Source organism: Panthera leo, chromosome B3 (genome assembly GCF_018350215.1).
Source record: "Panthera leo isolate Ple1 chromosome B3, P.leo_Ple1_pat1.1, whole genome shotgun sequence".
Taxonomy (NCBI): domain Eukaryota; kingdom Metazoa; phylum Chordata; class Mammalia; order Carnivora; family Felidae; genus Panthera; species Panthera leo.
The window spans coordinates 101,424,612-101,446,821 of NC_056684.1; the positions used below are offsets into that span (position 1 = coordinate 101,424,612).

General features: G+C 39.6%; 1 protein-coding gene across 1 annotated transcript; it reads right to left on the minus strand.

Annotated features, from left to right (window-relative positions):
• Positions 1-3,965: 3,965 nt before the first annotated feature.
• Positions 3,966-17,579, minus strand: CNIH1 (cornichon family AMPA receptor auxiliary protein 1). The gene is made up of 5 exons (XM_042943274.1): positions 17,379-17,579; positions 12,564-12,632; positions 8,527-8,639; positions 6,972-7,115; positions 3,966-4,882 (listed from the first exon to the last, which is right to left on the minus strand). Exons 1-5 carry the CDS (start codon positions 17,457-17,459, stop codon positions 4,855-4,857), a joined length of 435 nt encoding a protein of 144 aa, XP_042799208.1. The 5' UTR covers positions 17,460-17,579; the 3' UTR covers positions 3,966-4,854.
• Positions 17,580-22,210: the final 4,631 nt, after the last annotated feature.

The following is a 22,210-nucleotide window of genomic DNA, read 5'->3' on the forward strand; positions in this document are numbered from 1 at the left end:
ACTACATTCTATGTTTCTCTCAGTAGTTTTAGGGGTCTACCTAGTCATCAACCTATTATTTAAGAAATTTTTCTTCTCCAGAATATATGAACATGGTAAGCAAAGAGATTTCAATGTTTAGAAAAAGCACTGTACAATAAAATTAATTGTCCATGTGACCCCATTCTCTACATCTCCACGTCCACTATGCACGTTACTAAAATTAACGTAGGATAAAAAAACCTTCAGTCCCACAGAGCAGTCACTTTATATGGCTGACACTACTTCCCAAAAGCAGTACAGGCAGCAGAGCTGTTTACTCCTTTTAGATATTTAGCTTTAGGACTCTTAATTAATCAAAGTGAAAGTGTTCTAAGAAAGCCATTCAACAGATCCAGGAATAGAGCCACATTTTTTTTTTCTCTTGGCATCACTCTGAAGTATCAGTTCAGAGTCATCTTCCGAGCTATACTGCTGGTACCAAAGACTCGCTGGCTGCTGCTCTGACCACAGATCAGTGATTGGTTTGAGCAAGAGTTTAAATAATTTGAGACTGACATTAGTAGCTTCCCCAAAGGATGAATATGCATACTTTGCATACTTTTAGGAACAATGCTAGACAGGTATCAATATTTTTATCTTTCCTCTTTGAATAGAGCTGTTTTAAAATATTTTTGATGTCAAAATTTGACTTACAATTGTACAACTGATTATTGAGGGACGCACATTTGTGAGTGTTGAATGATACACAAATAAGTAAACTACATGAATACTTTTAAATACATATTATTTAACCGGGGGGGGGGGAAGGGGTGTGGATACGTCACACTGCTGTGACGTAGCCACACCTAAAATGAAAGCTCACACTCCTGCAGGGTGTAAGAGATACAAAGAAATCATTATTTGTACCATGGCAAGAATATTCCATGAGCACTGTTCATAAATACATAATTGGAAGAAAAGAGAAATGTAGCAAGGAAAGTTTTTTCATACTTTTAGAGTGTTTCTACATTTCTATTTCCTTTCTATGCATACACTGGACATATTTTCAAAATATGTTGATTTGGAGAGTAGAGAAGAGCTCTATGAGGGCTATTAGCAAGAGTGGTCCTCAGGCTTAAATATATTGAACAGGCTTAAAACGACACACATACTGCAAGCCTCCATGTACTTTGTTGCTTTGTGAAAGACCATTATCTGGGTATCTGAACTTGACTGCTAGGTCAGGGAGTTAATGATGTAATCCAAGAGGCTTCTCAAATTCTTTCGTAATACCCGACACATGTCAAAAGTCTGGTCATTTCCTATCACTTCCCCTTCCCATGAAAAACAACCCTCAAACTTCAAACAAATTAGCCATTTGTCCAAAGCCTGGGACCCAACTCTCCTCAACCATGGGACAAGAAGTGGGAAATGCCAGTTACAATTGTGAAAATCATCAAACGTCATTACTAAGTTTCTACACCTATACTTCCTTAGTACTAAAGGGACATACTCCATGGTATAATATTATTACTCTAAAGAATAACTGCTAAACAGACTACATTTATTACATAAGATTTTTAATTCAGGAGAATCTGTAGTACCCACAGCAACAAAGAGTTGTCAGTATAGATATAAACCACAGCACAGTGGTATTCAACAATGGTTTCTGAAAGGTGGAAAACCCTTTAAAGATAAATCAAACCACATAATAGCAAAAGTAACTGTAACAAAGCAAAAAAAAAATTACCTAAGTAAACAGCGGTCACTGCACAGGGAGCAGTTTGGTAAAAGCTGGAAGGGTTATGCCGCCAGGCTAACTAGGCCGCAGCTGGACCTGCAGGAATAACAGAAGGCTAGGACTGCTGAAACAGATAAAACGGGGGGAACACACTGGAGTCTGAGCAAGGACAAGAGCCAGCAGGAGACTGCCTTGTGCAGGGATCTTGTTTCCGCTTTCTCTTCATAAGTAATTTACTTTCCTAAAACACTGGAAAAGGTAAAGACGGGTAGATATCACGAGAGCTTCCAGGCACTCAATCTTTGCACAGTCTCCATGCCTAGGAACCAACAGCCTATTCCTGAGAAGGGTAAGCCTTACTGGCAGTCACGTCACCTTTGAGGAATCAGCTAAGGACTACAAATCTAATTTTTGAAGCATGAGAAGGTGGCTTCCACAAACTGCAGCCTTAATTAAACCTTGCAGAATTGTGGAGAATAATCAGGAAAACATGATTAAAAGGTTTAATACTTGAAAGTAGCACTTGCTAGGAGACAGCAAGGGCTTGTGAAAAGACTTTGACAGGAATGCCAAAGTAACAGCTCCAGGAAACCTATCTGGACTCGGCAAGGTCCCTCATGATCAAAAGTACTTGTGAACCAGAAAGAAAAATGAGGAGTGGGTGCTGACATCATTAGTTGGATTAGAAACTGCTCAAACTCAGAGCATGAATCTTTAGTACCTAGCAACAGGTCAATAAATAATTTTCTGCATGAGCTGACCAACAGTTCACCTCCCTTGAGGTGTCCTTCAGACCATAAAACACAGGCCTTTAAATTTTTTTTTTATGTTTTTATTTATTTTTGAGAGAGAACAAGCAAGCAAGCAGGGGAGGGGCAGAGAGAGAGAGAGAGAGAGAGAGACAGAATCTGAAGCAGGCTCCAGGGTCTGAGCTGTCAGCACAGAGCCTGATGCCGGGCTTGAACCCACGAATCGTGAGATCATGACCTGAGCCGAAGTCAGACGCTTAACTGCCTGAGCCACCCAGGCACCCCAAAACACAGGTCTTTAAAGCTTGTCTCGTTATGAAATGGTTTGGTTCTCACTCTTCTGGCTCTACATTCTCTTCTTCCACATACTCACCCTGCTACGCAATCCCAAAATGTTAACGGCTACTCTCAAAGGTGGAGAAGCATTTTTTCGCTAGCAGAGGATTAACCAACCAGCATCTAATTCAAGGCACTCTTAGAGTACGAATTCCACAAACTCATCCATAAACTCCCTTGATTATTAAGTGGAATTTCTAGATACTGGTTTTCTTTCTTTGATCTTTTGTTTAAGAAACTTCTGAAAAAAAAAAAAAAATGGGGCACCTGGGTGGCTCAGTTGGTTAGGCATCTGACTTCGACTCAGGTCATGATCTCACAGTTTGTGGGTTTGAGCCCCACATCGGGCACTGTGCTGACAGCTCGGAGCCTGGAGCCTGCTTCAGATTCTGTGTCTCCCTCTCTCTCTGCCCCTCCCCTGCTTACATTCTGTCTCTCTGTCTCCCAAAAATAAGTATTAAAAAAAAAAAAAAAGAAAAGAAACTTCTGAATCACTTACACTATCTTCAATTGCCTTAACTACCTCATTCCAAATAAAGCACAAGAATTCTTACAAAAACATGCCATAGTTTACCTGCCTTACAAGCAGCAGCAAAAATGAATTTAACGAGTCATTTTTCCTTAAAACCTGCTGTGTCAAAAAGGAAAAACAAAGTTAACACTTCAAATGCCACAATTTTTTAAACTGGTTACAAAAAATGATGATGCTGTGGCATCAATGTTTATGAATCTTGTCAAGTGACAACACAGAGTAATGTGTTTAGCCATTTAAAAACATTCCTTTCTAGGGGCACCTGGGTGGCTCAGTCAGTTGAGCATCCAACTTTCACTCAGGTCACGATCTCTGTGGTTCTCGAGTTTGAGACCCAGCATCAGGGTCTGTGCTGACAGCTCGGAGCCTGGAGCCTGCTTCAGATTCTGTGTCTCCCTCTCTCTCTGTCCCCTCCCCCACTCATGCTATGTCTCTGTGTCTCAAAAAATAAATAAATGTTAAAAAAAAAATTTTAAACATTCTTTTTAGATCTGGGCACAGTATTAAAAAAAAAAAAACACGCACACACACACACAATGTAATACTCTACTAGTTTTTTTAAAAACTGACAGTAATATGTCTTTATTATGGATTAAGCAAGTGTAAGAAATAGCTATTTGTAATCTTTAAAACAATGCACTGAAAATAAGTTAATTTCAGAGTTTTATTGTATTGCACTAAAGGAACAGCAGGATGGTTATACAATGTTCTCTCTCATTCAGTTTTGAAAATCTAAAGTACTTGCAAATTCTTAAGAATACCTTTACCACCAGATTAGAACATTAAGTATAATAACCAATTTCTTAATAAGTAATGTCTTACAAATTAAAACACATTTAAAATAGCTTTAAATGCATTCTTCACAAGTAATTCAGCATATATTTTTATATCATGTTCACTTATGCTTAAGAATTAAAGCAAGTATATTACTCTGATGGAAATAATGGGAAATCTCTCACTCATGCAATATACAGGGATAATATTCAAGTTGAAGGGGAGAAAATCCCACTCTTCTTATTTTGTCAATGTGTCCATATATAATCACATACATGATAAATGAGGAAACCCATGAAGTTTCCCACAAGTCAGATATATATTTTCAGTTCATCAGAAGCACCTGATATCTACAGCTAATTTATAATTAGATGGCACTTCAATAAACCAAAATGAGCCCTACAAGTTCCTATAAACAAAAGCTTCCAATGGACTAAGGATAGTCAATAATTAATGCAATCATTCAAGGGATTATGGCTGTTCCTTAAGGAGTGCAAGTTCAAACCTGTCAACACCAGAGGTATCATTTTATATTAATTTATACGTAATTCCATTTAAATTCTTTATCCAAGTATAACATATGAAAACAGTCTTTCCACAAGCAAAAAATGTGGAAACATTTAAAAAATAAGGAGTCATTTTTTAAAGTAACTGATCAGATTCCATAGGCTACTCTTGGAAACAGGATCTTGCTGGATAGAATCCCTTCATTTGGTGGCTTTTTGCATGCACTTACTGGACCAGTTCTTCTGTGTGTTGTTCTAAGAGCTCACCAAAACATAGATCATGCTGAAAAGAAGAAAAAGCCTATTAATTCAAACGTTCCTAATTATAAAAACAAAAAGCACCAAAAAGTTGAGTCTGCTTTACACAGCCAACTAGTTTATGGTATCACACCACCACAGAAAATGAAAAGACCAATGACCAGTTCACGAGACAATCTTAATTTGCATTTATGGACTTTTGCCTAAGGTAGGACTTGGCTCAGTGCTTGTGCTGTGGTTGTCTCCTATTTTCTTTCCAATTTTAGCAAACAGAACAGCACAGCTGAAAGCTTAATAGGGGATCAGAGCTTAGAGAAGCCATCCAAACAGTGCACTGCTCTGGAGTCGTCTAATAATAGCAGTGAGCATCTCGCAAGGGCTCACTTCATGCCAGGCCCTCCACTAGGTCTTTTATGTACGTGACCTCGCTGAATCCTCCAAGCAGTCCTAGGAGTTGGGTACCATTATCATCCCCATTTTACAGATGGGAATGGTGACTTAAGGAACTTTCCCATCAGAGAAAGGCTCTAGGCAACAGCAAGAGGGTTAAAAAAGAAAAGGGCTCAAGTGAGCAAAATAAAAAATAACCATTTGATTCAGACCAACTCTACCAGAGTAAGGTGGGAAAGGCATGGTTCCAAAGCATGGGTCTCTAACTGGATATACAAAGCAAAGAGTTGAGCAAACTTGACAAACAACTTAAAGCAGAAATGAAACGACATAGAGCCACCACATGCCCACAAGTGCACATCTCTGATTTTCTCATTTATTCAATCATTCATTTCTTTTCTTTCTTTCAACAAATATGTCTCAAGTACCACTATATGCCAGCACTGTTCCAGTTATTTGTTAAAGAAACTGAAAAAATGAAAACTAACAGGAAATGAAAATGACACATGGCATTTTGCTGTTTAGAACTTATTCACTATCTCTGTTTCATAAATGAACGTCTGTAGATGCACTAATGGATACTCATGTTCACAGGTATAACCTCTAAAAGCATAAACATATCTTTTCCATGAATTTCAGCCTAGCACTTCATTCATCATTTTCCGTAATGGAAACATAAAACGTAAAGAGAAACATGAATATAAACCTACCATCTAATACTCAGCAAGTTCTCCAGTAACAAAAAGAAGAGGGAATAAGAAAGCAGCTTAATGAATACAATTCCATCTTACATGGCCAACTTTCTTCCTGTTTTGGAAATCAGTTGGAACTGTTCTCTCTGGCTGAATATCAATAAAAGATGAGAAAAGTATACTGGTGCAGTTTAAAGAAATACAATCCCACATGTGAGAGTGCCCCTTCCCTCATTTTAATAAGCAGCCATTTTATTCCATCTCCAGTACACCTAGGGCGGTGGTGCTCACCCAGGTCTGACTGCGCCCCGCAGAGGGCATCTGGCACTGTCTGGAGGCATTCTTGGTTTTGGTGACTGCAGAAGAGCAGGCGTTACTGGCATCTACTGGGTAGAGGCCAGGGATGTTGCTACACATCCCACAATGCACGGACAGCCCCCACAACAAAGATTTATCCAGTCCAAAATGTCAACAGTGCCAAGGTCAAGGACTGCTGGCCTAGAGGAATGATGCAGTCCATCATGGCTATAAGGGGAGAGGAGTCGATCGCTGCACCATCACATAGGAAAGACCTGTTTCTTTCATGCTCCCATTCGGATGAAGCAAGCCATAAAATAAAGGGCAGAGCATACAGTTTGTAAAGAATGATACAAAGTAAAACACCATGGCAAGAGACATGGTGAAGCCAAGCACAAACATTTTGGCAAACTCACACTTTTTTTTTGCAATCTTCTCAATGCCATCACTTTGCACAGACAATGAGGATTACCGTGTCTGAAAACTTAGGAAGCAGCACCCCTGACCAAACTTTCTGACTCTGACCGCACACCAGCTGGGTGTCCCGACAAGTACCAGTTTATTCATATTCAACGTGTGTGCATTTGCTGGTGTGCACTGTGCCATTAGCAGTTACCACCATTCAAGACGCTGAGTTATTCTTCAGGTGGATTTTAAGGTGTTAAGACCGTAATGCCTACAAACTTTTTAGGCAGCAAAGTGAAATCATATATTCATTTTCTTTTTTAAACTCACCCGTATAGGTAGTAAAAAAATGCTAGAAGATAAAAAGCCAATTTGCACCAGCCTTCTTTCTGACAATACGCTAAAATGTCTGCATTCATGATGGTTGTAGGGTCATAGAGTCCTGGTCCACTCATCACTGGCCTACTCATATACCTGCAATAAACACAGTCCATTAGCCACTCCAAAAAGGACGGGAAGGAGGGTTTTTCTCCTCAAATAACATTTGTTACAATGAGAGGCAGTCCACACAGGGAAGAGTGCTTTTAGTTCCAGGGTGGAGTTCTTTCCTCTTATCATCTTAATTTTAAAACAAGAGCCCCTAGGGGCGCCTGGGTGGCTCAGTCAATTAAGTATCTGACTCTTGATTTTGGCAGAGGTAATAATCTCATGGTTCATGGGATCGAGCCCTGTGTTGGGCTCTGCACTGGAACCTGCTTGGGATTCTCTCTCTCCCTCTCTCTCTGCCCCTTTACTGCTCGTGTGCGTGCACATGTGCACACTCTCTCTCTCCCCAAATAAATAAACTTTAAAATAAATAAATGAGCCCCTAAATGAGAACAGGACAGTTATTTAGGCCACATCTGGTCTGCCCTATACTTTCATAAATACAAGAAAAAGAACAATAACTATAAAAAATTAAGGGTTTTTTTTCTCTTAACTTTTTCTTTTAACGTAATTTTAGACTTACAGAAAAGAACACTTCACCAAGATATTCACATTAACCACACAGCTCTACCCTTCTCTTTTTTGTTCTAGCTCCAAATATGCATGTTTTTCTCAAAAAAAAAAACTATTTCAAACTCAGTCACAGATGTGGTATCACTTTACTCCTAAACACTTTTTCAGCCTATTTCCTAAAATGAAGAGCAATGAGATTTTAACGTGCCTATTAAAGAAAAAACAAAAAACCTCTAACTCTATTATGTAGCTCTGACATACCTTAAAAGTTATAAAATATGAACATATTTTATAAACAACCAAATTTAAAATCATAAAGTAAAAATGGAGAAAGAAGTTAAACACACTGTACATTTTGATTTATATGAAATTCAAAGATGGGCAAAATTAATTCAAGTTCACAGAGATCACTGCTCTCCTTGGGAGGTGCAGGGGTAACAGGCAGGGATAGGGCTTCAGAGTTGCACACATAACTGTATCCAAATTAAACCTCACTTTTTGAAAAACACTTCTAAAGATTAACAAAGTAAGTGTCATAAAAGGTATTTAAACAGCTATTTGTTCATCTACTTGATTTTTAAAATAAATGCTAATTGGGGCGCCTGGGTGGCTCAGTCAGTTGAGCACCTGACTTCAGTTCAGGTCATGATCTCGCAGTCAGTGAGGTAGAGCCCCACGTTGAGCTCTATGCTGACAGCTCAGAGCCTGGAGCCTGCTTCTCTCTCTGCCCCTCCCCCACTCACACTCTGTCTCTTTCTCTATCCGAAATAAACTTAAAATAAATGCCAACTAATTTTCAGTTTTCATTTAGGTGACTAGCATGTAAGATAACCATAGTATAAGTAAGATATAATTAGGAAAAGTATTAGAAATATATCTGTTTTACCTCCAAATATGGTATGCCAAGAGGGGCATATTGAGACCCAGCGTAAGCCATTCTGCTGCACAAAGAAACATGACACAGAAGAAAGCATGGATGAGGTACTCTGGAAGTACGAGCTGGAAGAAAAATACAAGGCAGTTATCAAAATGCCTTGGCATTAAGTCAAATGCTGTTGGAAAGCAGGTGGCAACCAAGTTCCCATAATGCAAAATCACTGTTTTCTTAGAATCAGGGATGAAAGATGCTAAGTGTTGTTTCCATATTTAAATTTTTACCAAAAGCAGAATTAGAAGCAAACTGACCAGATGATATAGCTTGCGCTAAGAAAATAAATAGAACTTAAAATTTAAAATTCAAATTCTTACAGTAACAGGTTAAATTATACAAAGTTACCACCCAGACTATTCAGTTATTTGCTAATCACTTGGAATACTTCCCACCATTCAACAATGATAAAAATATAAAAATGAGGTATCTGATCTCATGCAACATGATACAAAAAAAAAAAAAAATCCACAAAAACAAAAGTTCCCTTTAGAATATTTTACACACTAATGTTTTAAAGCTTTTAACAGAAACCAGGAATGCTACATATACAATATTTAGCAAACCACATCACATTACCACAAAAGTCATTTTTCAACGGAAAGCCAAAAGCCAATAATCTCAGCACAGTCATAGGGGGAAGAACACTAATATACACAGATGCAAACAATGTGCATTCTGCAATGTAGGAGGGAAAAGACAGAGTTCTGAACCATAAAATTGGAAATTTCCCTAGTTCCTGAGCTCTGATTTTACATGGCCTTCCCGTTTCTTTTAAGCCTGTTTTCCAATGAACTACTACAGGCACAGCAGACCAGTAGAAGCTCAGAACTCAAAAACAAAATAATTTGTTTGATTGTAGAGAAAAATTAATTGAAGAGAAATACTTTTTATAAAATAACCAAGAATTCATGCTTTAGTTTTAATTGCCTTTCTCATCCTAAAGATTTCAGCCTAATGACTCTTATTTAAAGTCCCAAACATTTCATTTCAAGTTTCGGCCAAGGACTTCCTATGAGTCACAAATGCAAAGCCAGTTTCTCAGATGTTCACATCGTATCAAGGTAAAATTATATGAATCCTCAACATCAGCAGATCTTTACTGAAAGGAAACCATTGCTGTAGAAACAATGCATTTGTACTACATATTCAAGCCTGCTTTCTACTATTCCCAAATCACTTTCTTCATTTCAAAACTGTAAAACAAAGTTTTTTCATGAATATTTTAAATGAAATCTCAGTAAAACCAACTAATCTATACCACTAACCAGATATTTTCTACAAACTTAATATAATAAACTCTGTGTATGTATATAAACTTGTAAATAACACGAACCATTAAGCCACCATTTAATTAAGATCAAAATTAAACATCTGCAAGAAAACAAGAAAAGGTCCACAGGAAATCTTTGAAACACAAAGACTACAACCAGGACAGACCAAGAAAAAGATACACTATATTAGGAGTTCCACTAGAGCTGTTTATAATACTCGTGTAAATTACAGGATTTTTCTTTTCCTTATAATAAGTACTTCAGCTCTTTAAAGCCAAGTGATAGGTAACAATACAAATCATCCAAGTTTTCATCCTACAATTCCAAACTGAGATATGGGGAGAAAATGATTTAGAAAGCATGATCTCTACTGCTCTTAACAATAGACTTTAGTAAGAGGGATAATAAAGATAATCTGCAACTCTTCCAGTTCTAATATGAAACAATGCCACACTCCCTTCATCTCAAAAAAATCCAGACACTTTTATTACACATCTCTTACAAAAACCAGCCCACTCCAATCATTCTTTAATGGTGAAATTTCCTGGTAAGTGGCACAAAAATTATTCCATTTAGGAACCAATGTTTACACAAAAACTAGTATCCAGAAAAAAATTCCTCACACAAATATGGCTGAAATGATAATACTTAACATGCAAATCGTAACATTCTCTAGTTAAGGTTCACATTTTAACATAGAATATTTGTCTTCCCCCATACTTTGGCAGAATTGTCAAAACAAACTTTAAATAGGGAAAACTGTCAGATGCACTGCTAGCAAGCCAATTATCGGCACCCTACCCAGAATGCAACTTGTGCTGGTATAAAAACTCCCAATCTATGCCACATCGGGGTGTCCCAAGCAAGTTATCTTTTTAAGGTGAGAATTTCCTTCCACGAAGAAGAGTCAGAAATCACACGTTATATGTAAAAATGAAATTAGTCCCTCTTAAATTTACAATAAATTAGGGAAACACCAAAGCTTGAACTTAAAAATGTGGAGGTCTGGGTTCAAATTCTGGTTCTACCTTAGCTGTTTGATCTTGTTAGTAAAGTGCTTCAACCTGGCTAAGCCTCAGCCTATCCTCCTATTCATGAGAATAACAATACACCTACCCTTTAGGACTGTCACAAGCACTGAAAGAAAAATCCCAAGTAGAGATGCTTAGCACAGAGCCTGGTGCCCAGGAAAGCCCTCATCTGATTTCAGCTATTCTCATCCTCATCATTTTTTGGTTATTTGAAGTAATGAGAAGCCAAAGAAGATAGAATATTATTAATAAACTGTCATTAATACACAAATTTTGGTTTCTTAATTTCTTGGTAACAATTAGTTTCAACAGTGGGTTAAAATATTTTACAATGATCATTGTTACTTTCCAATGAGAAAGCAGACTCATCTCCTCTTTTGTTTCCTAACAGCAGAGAAAGAGCCAGTAAGTTAACACTGTTAATTGTCCCTAAATAGTCTTACTGTAGCAGTTCTTTAAAGACAAGCTAGAAAACTATTCCATCACTCATATTTATCTAGGAAACAATGATAAAGTAGCAAACTAACTTTATAGATCTTTCCCCCAAAAAATCCTTCTAGCATGCTAGTGCCTTACAGTTTTATACAACTCAAGTCTACACAAGTTTTCATCTTCATTAAGTAACTTTTAAAGATGAATTATTGTATTATTGTATTCTTGAAGACGTACCCACTGCTTTCAAACAACCTTTCAGTTTCTGACCAGTTAGGCAAAATCACACCTACAGGCTAAAGGTGAAATCTTCCTAAATGAGGGAACTAAATGAAGTCAAAAAATATGTATAAAAACCCCTAAGCACAATGGAGCCGATCCGCATTATAACTAAATCCATCAGAGCTCAGAACTTAGTGTAAGACGAGGCTGTTTTAGAAATTGAGAGTGGATATATACCAGAAATAACTATGTAGACATTTGTACATAAATTATTATCCATAAAATTCTGGCAGCATGAGTCCAGAGCCTAAGGACAGAGCTATCCACCTAAAAAGAGTGAAAAATTAATTCCAGAATAGACATAACCAAAAAAAAAAAAAGTAGACATGCTCCTGAAGACTCCACTTCCGGGCTACCTCACAGTAAGTCACAACATAAGAATAACCTTACCATCTATTAAAGTCATTGTATGTTAACCAACTTTCAAACACTGAACCAAATAATGTAATATAGAAGTGCCTATGGCTATAACATTTCAGAAATGCATAAGCATTTAACAGCTTTCCCTACTTGACTGGGCCAGCAAGCAAACATTTGCATAAAGTAAGAAACTTCATGAAATCATAAACCTCAACAGGCATATAAATGAGCACACCGAACAGAACACTTTACAGATACAAATGCCCTAACCCTCCCCATGAAATGAATGTAGCATTAAAACATTAAACTAAAAAGCAGTACACACCTTTAATGCAATTTTGACTCTTTTAATCTTTTTGACCTTTTCAATTGTCTTTGGCCGACAATGTAAAAAGCAGATTGGAAGAATGTTAGTATGACAGCTGACAAGATCACCAGCAGATTAATAATAGTCAGAATAGTCAAGCAGGAAAAAGAATATTTTTGTAAATTCTGCCTACTCAAAAAAAGTACAACTATATCATGCTACTGAGAATATTGGCCATTTTTAAATTATATCAAGTTAAAAGCAAAAACAGGTTAAAAATCTACAGAAAAATCCTTTATTATAACTTACAGGATTCAGGGTATTACACTGGTCTATGGGATTCTTGTAATCAGTCTTCAGTTCATCAAATGCTATAATCTAAAATAAAATTAAAATAGTTAGGACCTCTCACTTTATTACAATACAGCCACAAACCTGCCCCATCATCAAATGATAATTAAATTCAGTTAATAAAACAAAAGCAAAAGTAGGGTATACTACATGTACCAATTTACAGTAAATTCACTATGTGCTAATAACCAGAATCAGATTTAAATAACTGAAAACATGTTCATATTAGTATCATTTAAATGATCTTATACTACTATAATAAATATCTTCAATTTTCAATTTTTCAGTGCCTCTGTTCAACTTATTCTTTCTTCTTGAGATTATTTTTTCCTTCACCCACAACTATTTACAAAAACTCTTCATTATAAAAACCCTCTTCCTATGTTGGCTCCTCTCTGTAGGTTACCCTGACTCCCTTGGGCCAAAATAACTGCATGCCACTCTAATATCCACATAGCACAGGACTTTATAATGCCACCAATATGGCATTTCTCACACTGAAGTATTTATGTACAGGTCTGTGTGCCCCTCAGGGTGAAGTATTTTTCATCATTTGTGTATGCCCTGCTCTGGTCACAGAATTCAGTGGGACACCAGAGATGGGCTCACATGCTTCAGTCTGTTCCCCCATTTGTGCCCACATTTCAAAGTCCTACTTCAATTTGGAAATACAAGAAACAGCCTCAGGATAGAGGAACACCAAATGATTTTCAAACTTCGTGGCCAAAATCGCCACATACTGTCATGCAATTTCTGCAAGAGACAAAAGGCCAGGGCCAGGTGGAAGCTCAAAGCCAGCCCGTGCTCCTGTGGTCATGGGCTCTACACCAGGCTCTGCACTGAGAGCCTGTGTCCAATCAGGAGGAGGATTCTTCTCATTATTCTGCCCCAACAGGGAGCAGAACTTTGTTCTATTGTACCTAAAGGCATCATATAAGCAAAAGCAGCCCTGTTCAAGGCCACGATAAAAGTGATCAGTCTGACCTCCTTCTGTGTCATATGCATATTCCTACCACTTGCGGGTGGTTTCATTAGGGTCACCAAACTAAAAACTGAAGGGTAACCCAGGTAAGACCAGCTTCTCATGGTGTGATGAGCCAAACAGGTATAAATGCAATAGGGGAGAAAGATCTCATCCACTTATAAAATATATGGCAAGAATGTTTCTGTCTACATCTGGAGAAATGTGGCTATAACATTTAGGGTCACTTAACACATACCTTCAAAGTCAAAATGTACTGAAAAATCAAAATAAGGGCAACATACCACTCAAAATAAGAAGCCAAAAGCACCAAGTTTATGGGGGAGCTACTTTAGCTGCTGTCACTGGTCATCTAGGGGACAGAGAACCTTTCCTTTGGTGCCCTTCCTCTGGTAGGTTAGGAATAGTATCCTCGTATGTGAGACAGTGTTAACTCAATATTACCAGTGATCAATGGAGTTCTGTATTTCTAGCTTTCACTATGCTAGTTTATTTCCCTGTTAAAGTTCTTCACTTCATAAAAAGATCTTTTTTTTTAAATGTTCTAAAATTTTATAAAACTCAACAACCTGATCAAATAAAAAATTATAAGTAAAATACGAATAGAAGAAAAATAATTAAAATGTAAACTCCATGACAGCAAAAATTTTTTGCTGTATTCACTGCTATGTCCCTGGTACTAGCACATACTTAAGTGTTCAGTCAATATTTATTGAATGAAAGGCGGGGGGGGGGGGGGGGGGGGGAAGGGGTGGAGAGCCCTAGCTTAAAAAAATACAGAACTCACCAAAAGGCATTTGCCTTTGCTAATAAACCCTAACACATATAAATGCTAAAAATATAAATGTACAATTAGAAGATACTAATTTCTGATTACTTATGGATATTAGTCAAATACCTGACATTTGTTGTGATACACCCCCAGTGCATCTTAATAATAAAGATCAAGATAAGGACTGTCATTGCAAATAAAATTACTTGCCTATAACAAAGATCCAATTTAACAGCAGAGTATAAAACTTATGTTTTAAAACTAACTCCTTTGGACATTTTGTTCAGGTGATTTCAAGGGATCTTTTAACGAGTGCGTTACTGCAATGAGTGCTACAAGCTGGAGTTTTCAAAACTCTTCTGAAAAGATTCTTTTTTTTTTTTAATTTTTTTTTTTAACGTTTATTTATTTCTGAGACAGAGAGAGACAGAGCATGAGCAGGGGGAGGGGCAGAGAGAGAGGGAGACACAGAATCTGAAACAGGCTCCAGGCTCTGAGCTGTCAGCATAGAGTCCGATGTGGGGCTCAAACTCACAGACCATGAGATCATGACCTGAGCCGAAGTCGGACGCTTAACCGACCAAGCCACCCAGGCGCCCCTGAAAAGATTCTTAACCTAGTGGTTTTCATATCTTTTGTTACTGTGTGCCTGGACAAACACGTTCACAAAATTTCCCCCCAAGAGCAAAAACAAAACAGATATATTCCTAAAGATACCAAACTATGCAATTCAGGATACCTTCAAATTTGATGCCTGTCTTTGGAATGATTTTTGTTCAAACAAATCTATGCTCCCAACTCTACTCCCTACAGAGCATCAATCACATGAATTAGGACCAAACAGAGAGATGTAACCATCAACTCAAAAAATAACCTCCATACAACAGTTAATGTAAACAGGATTCTTTGAATTTCTAACTGAAATTTCCAAATGAGTCTTCTGATACTTAAAACTACCTAAGAAGATAAACTGAAGGTTATGTAGTTAACCTTATGTAGTTAACAAAAAATTAAACTATATATTTTGGAATTTTCAATTTGTTCCCAAAGGATGTATAATACTCTGGACTAAGAAATCCTTAAGGAAAGGCTCTCTGTACACTGTGGAGTACAAATGAAGTCTTAAAAATTTTTTTAAATTCTGTAACAGGACTTAAAATTATCTAGCTCACCCGGACATATATTCACTTCAAAGCTGAAACTAAATTACCCATTTTTTTAAAAATTCAGTTCAGGTATTCCTTAAGCTAAACACAACCTGGTTCAAAATGTAAACGTGGCCATCCACAGTTCTCTTCTCAGAATCCTTACCATCTCAAAAAACAAAGTATCCATCAAGCAGGAAGTGACTTAAATCCACATATACAAATGAAAGGGAATCACACATTTCACGTCCACCAAAGGCTTACTAAAGTGGAGCTAGTTTGCATCCGAAATTATCTTTATTTATTGTTCTTCCATCAAAGAGACTAAAACGCTCTTAATTTATCGGTTCCTACCCACAAGCATTTTGAGGGAGGAATTACTTAACAGCCTACCTAAGTAAGCATTCCCCACTATACAAGCAGTTGGGTTCTAACATAATTATTAACAGGGGCTCCTGGGTAGCTCAGTCAGTTCGGCTCAGGACATGATCTTGAGGTTGGTGAGTTTGAGCCCCGCATCAGGCTCTGTGCTGACAGCCCAGGACCTGGAGGCTGCTTCGGATTCTGTGTCTCCCTCTCTCTCTGCCCCTGGCCTGTTTGCTTGCTCGCTCTCTCTCTCTAAAATAAACAAACATTAAAATTTTTTTAATAAAAAAAATAATTATAAACAATCACACTCTTTAGCAAAAGAGAGTAATTTGTGATATCATTCTACTTTTGAGATTTTTTTTTACAAGACACCGCTATTTAAATCACGCTTCCCCTGTATGTTCCATAAGAAATCCTTGTTATAGGGCTGATGACACAGGACTTAAAAGTTACATGAGACTGAACGTGTCCAATCATTCAAATGAAGACTAATATCCTAAAAGGTACTAAAAGGATATGACGGCAGAAGCAAATATAAGATAAATGTTTTAATGAATGCTGATTTCCAGAAGGCTGCTTCTCATTTTGTGCTAGAGAAACAAGAATCCTTCGAAATCTGTTATAGAACTGTCAGGGAAAATTCCTTGTTCCTTACAGGAAGCAGTAAAGATGTGCTTCAATCCTGCGGCATGATGTGAGTAAAAAGAAAAAAAAAAAAATGCCCTAGGAAAATTTAAGATTTCTGAGCATTTTCAAAATCAAATTAAAACTATCTCTACTAAATCCAGCTACCCTGAAAAGAAGGCTGTCTCTTGAGAAACTCTGGCGGTCAAAGTATCATTTAGGGGAAAAGTTCGGAGATGCAGTCAACAAAGTAATCAATCCAATCTGCATCAAAGTTCACAAGGAAACAGAATCTGAAAAAAAAGAAAGTCATTCTACTCGAAAAGTACCCAACAAGTGCTGAAACCAGCAATGGAAATTCATCTAAAGTAGGCTATACTATCTCATTTGGGCCACACTCCTGCGGAAACCCGAAAAGACAGACAATGTGACTAAATAATAGTAATTTGGCAAACTTCATTCCCGCTAAGCACGCAGCATGCCTCCGTGCGCCCTTCACATCTCCCCGGGATGCGGAGACGCGGAGCCCCGGGCCCGCGGAGGGTCCGCGCCAGCGAAGCGCTGTCCCGCAGGGCCCGGCGGGACCACGGCCGCCCCACCCATCCAGGGAGGAGTAGCTGCGCGCGCGCGGCCTGTTCGGGGACACAGCGGATGCATCCACGGGGCCACCACACGCCTCGGCTCCTCCCCGACCTGCAGCCCCCGGCCTGCAGACAAGGGGCGCACGGAGCCCTGGCCGCGCCGCCTGCCCCGCCTTGGCCCCAGCCCCTGGCGTGCGGACGGACCAACGGGGGCCGTCGCCGCCCGGACAGCCGCCGACCCCGGGCGTGAAGAAGCTGCGCCGCCTCTTCGCCCTCCTTCCCCCGGACCCCGCTACTCACGTGCCAGATGGCGAAGAAGATAAGCGCGGCGGTGAGCAGCAGCGCCAGCATGTAGCAGAAGGCCGCGAACGTGAACGCCATGGCCGGGAAGGAGGAGCAGGGAGCGGCGCCGGTGCCAGCGGAGAAAGGCGGCGCAGGGCCCTCTGGGTAAAACCATTCACTTCCCCCGGCCGCAGCCACGACCGCCGCCGCCACCGCCTCTGCCGCTGCCGCCGTGCCCGCCCTCCCTGCGCGCCTGCGCACCAGCCGAGGTGCGCTGGCGCCCTCTGATGGCCGAAGTCTACGATGCACTTACATTGTCCGCGCAACTGATTGATTTATTTTTTTTTTCCCTCGTTTATTCTTTGAACAAATATTTATTGAATGAGTGTCTGCTATGTTCCAGGCACTGTGTTTCCCCTTTGAGATGCAAAGGGGGGAAACATACTTGCACCGAAAGAACTTAGTATAGTGCCGGAAAGGAACACTTAAATCATTACAGTGTTATGACCCTGTTAAGGTAAGTCTGCGCTTGTGATGAAAGGTCAGAGAAGGGCATCCATCCCGCTCTGCAGCGTTTAGGGCAGGATTCCTGGAGTAGCTGTTTCTTAAGCTGAGGCTTATGTGATGAGTAGAAGTTGTCCAGGCAAAGAGAAGATAGACCAGTACTCCAAAAAGAGGATTCAGCATGAGCAAAGGTACAGAGATGAAAGAAAAAAAGCTCAGTGTCTTAGGTGAAACCACCAGCAGTTCTTAAATTAGTCGAACCTGGCACAAAACAGTGTTAGAAAGTTAGAAAGGGGGTCCGGGAGGGTTCAGATCATAGAAGGACTTCCTTATAAGCTTGGTTTTGTTCTTAGGCTGGTTGTGACCCACAAAATTGATTCACCACCTGCTACCTGATCGGTGCTGATTGAAGTGGAAATCATCGAAGGCTTTTTAGCAGAGAAGGACATATTTAGATTAGCATTAAAGATCATTCACACTAGCAAATTGTATAGACTGGTTTAGAAGCAGAGTTATCCAGTGCTGTCCAACAAAACTTACGGCAACAGTGGAAATGTTCTTTTTCTGTGCTGTTTGACACAGTAGCCACTAGCCACATGTGGCTATTAGGCATTTGCAATGTGCCAGTATGATTATGGGATTAAACTTTAAATTTTACTTATTTTAATTAATTAAAATGTAAATAGCCACATGTAGCTAGCAGCTACTGTTTTAGAGCAGGTCTATACCACCAAGATTATGTGGCACCTTTGTGCAAATCACAAGGTCCACCCTAGGGCACAGGAATGCAAGCAGATTTTGTGGTATACAAACTGCCCAACTATGTACCATGATCCCGATTGGAGAAGTGTGAGACAGCAAAGGTCCAGGAAGAAGCTACAAGGCACTGACTAAAGCAGTGAAGGGGGGGAGAGAAAGGAAAGAACAGATTTGATTGTATGGAGAGATAAGCTCAGCAGGACTTGATTGACTGGAAGCAGTGGTGAGGGAAAGGAAGGCCCCAGTGAAGATGTTCAGTACTACAAGCCACAGAAACTTAGCAAAAAAATAAGCACTGGACAATGTTTGTCCAAGAGAATTCACAATCTAATGAGAGGCAGATGCAGTTTCCTGGTGTCAAGGAAAAGTTTTCGGGGAATTATTGAAGCCAGACCATGAGATCCAACCTGGTTTGTATAAATGAATCCCATCTACACTTTGGGAAGTGATGTTTCATCACAATACACCTCCAAGTCCTCCTACCTTTCGGCAACAAGTTATTCTCCAGTTTCACTTGAAATGTATCTTTCCCTTGCCTAGCAACTATGTCTGGCACCTTACTACACAAAATGGACCTGCTCTTCAAGAACCCATCCCTGGTTCTAGAAGGGGCGTCCCACATTTCACCTGAGGAGGTGGAGAGAATTGGCAAGAGAAATCTTGTCTGCCCCTACCCCTATAACTGCTGTTACGGAAACCCCAAATCCCTCCACTTCATCCAAGGGTAGCATTTTGGCTATTTCAATGAAAGTTTATTGAGCACCCATTCTATGTCATACCAATTTGCTCAGGAGCTGGGGCAGTATGAAGCCCTTTCACATTTTGCCAGAGCACACAGGTCAGCTGTAGACCTGCATTGTCTAGTACAGGAGCCATTTAGTCGTGTGTGGCTATTGAAATTTAAATTGGATAAAATTAAATAAACTAAAATTCAGTTCATCGGCTATATTAGCCATTTTCAAGTGCTCACTAGCCTCATGTGGTTGTTGGCTACTGTACTGGACAATGTAGATATGGAATATTTCCATCACTGCAGAAAGTTCCGTTAGCAATGCTTTAGACATTATTACACAGCTGTAATCAGTTAGAGAATGCATCCATTTTAATGAGGGCAAAGAGCTAATTAGATCAACCAACCATAGACAAGGCAGTTGGTGAGGAAAATAATGGGTTTACTTGACGTTTTGGAGAACCATTACAGGCAGTGAGTAATCTATACCATCCTCATTCAATCAATTCTCAGTATTCTTTGGAAGCTGCATTAACCCTTTTACCTCAAGGGAGTAATATTGCAGTACACACTGAATTAAGTTCCTGTGTCTACTTGTATACATGGATGGAGCTGGATGCTACTGAAAAGAAATATCAATCTTATGTGCCCCCACCTCTCTCCTGCACCCCGCTTTCTCCCACTCAAACTTCCTTTGTTCAACTTGGCTTTCCATCAGTTTACTCCCACTCCCACTGCCCATGTCCCCAACCCAAACAGCTAAGCACAGGTCAGCCACCAGAGAACTAGAAAACAAAACCCAGAAATACAAAGCATGCAGTCTAAGAATGGGACCAAAACAGTTCAGATACACACCTGAAAGAACTTTCTAGCCACCTAGACTAAAGAAAGCCGGTAGTGGGAAGGAGGAAGGGGAGGTGCTGAGCAGTTAGGAGAATGTGAGCTCAAGATATCCGCAAGCATTCACAGGAAGAGGCTCAGCCTTACCATTCTCTGGGGAGCACCTCGGACCCTGAGCTCAGCTTTCTTCTTCACTGATGTCTGTTGAAAACTGCCAAGTGGCAGCAAGTCATATTCATACCATCCATCATCCAAGTGGTAGTAACGTTTGCCACTCTGCTCAGCACCCCATCCAGCCCATGCCAGGGAGACGGTCCTCTTTCTCTGGACAAGGAGGCTCATAAACCACACACCCCCTCTCTGGGGAGCAGTAAGTAGGATACTTAAAGACATGGCGGTTTCGTAAAAGGGAAAGCTCCTGGACTATCGTGAATTTGCACTCAACCAAAGTGAGCTCTCCCATGCATGTGGAATAACAGGTGAACATGCCATCCTAGTTACATTTATCACATGGTACCCATGATGCTTTGGGAGGACCTGGGTCCTTGACTTGATTAACGAGGAAAGGATCCTGAGCACAGAGAATTATAGGCCAGCAGTTCCCAATCTGTCAGAAGAGGTTTGCATACTTGAAGGAAAAGCAATTCAACCTGATGGCTGTGGATAGCACGTGGATCTGGACATCGACATGGAACTTGGAAAGAATAGCTATGGTGCTGGGAAGAATGGGAGGTGTAGCAGGAAGTATTGGTGCTCAAAGGCCATGTTCACTTCTTTCCTGATGACAGAGCTCAGGGTTTGTCAGGGGCTCATAGCCTCCATGCCATGTGCTCAGAGGAGGAGCCCTCCCCAGTCCAAGGTTTTGGGGAAAGACAGCTCCTGTCCCTCCAGAGTGATGTCTGACTCCCAGTTGCCCTCCATATGGAGCAGAGCTGATAACTCTTGGTGTTATTTTCTGTTCATTATACACATTTCTAAAACTGAGTTGCAGCTGTGTGCAAATAGAGAGCATGGGCTCCAGCAGGATGTGGCTTCTCAGTATCAGGTGGCTGTGTCATCCACCTTACCCTTTGCTCTATTACACAACCATTATGAGAAAAATCAGTGTACAGAAGTGACTCACTCAGCAATTTCATGTGTGCAAAATATGTTCTTTATTGTTATTGTTCTGTTCTTATGTGTCTTTTTTTTCCCACAAAATCACACAAAGGTACAATCTAAAGATGGTGAAAAACAAAGATTTTAGGTGTATAAGGACTTTCAATACATGCATACATCCATGTAATAACCACCCCCAAACATGATACAGAACCTTGCCACCACCCCACATAATTCCCTCATGACCTGCCGCCAGGCAACACTTTTCTGCTTTCCAGTACCATGGATTCGTTTTATCTGTTCTTGAATTTTATTAAATGGAATCCTATGCATTTTTTGTGTCTGCTTTTTTTGGCTCAGGATAATGTTTTGGGGCTTTTCTCTTTGAGATTCTTCCACATTGCTGCATGCATTAGTAACTCATTCATTTTTTAAAACTTTATTAAAGTATGATTTACAAAAAATAAAATGTACCCATTTTAAGTGCACAATGAACTTAGACAAAATGATACACTCAGGTAACCACCTACAATCAGTATGTTCAACATTTACAGCACCCCCCCAAAAGATCCACTGTACCCCTTCCCGACCCCCAGCCCAAGGCCATCACCGAACCAGCTGTCATTACAGAGTAGATTTATCTTTTCCATGGGATCATTGGAGTTATACAGTATGTATTCTTATGTCTGGATTTTTTCAGCATGTCTCAGAGATTCACCCATGTTGTTGCTGTTGTTGTTGTATTAGTTCATTCCTTTTTATTGCTCTGTAATATTCCATCACATGAATGCATCATAATCTGTTTCCCATTCTCCTATTGATGGATGTCTGGGTTATTTCCAGTCTGGGGCTATTATGGATAAATCTGCCATATATATATTCTTATCCAAGTCTTTTTTTGTGAATATATATTTTCATT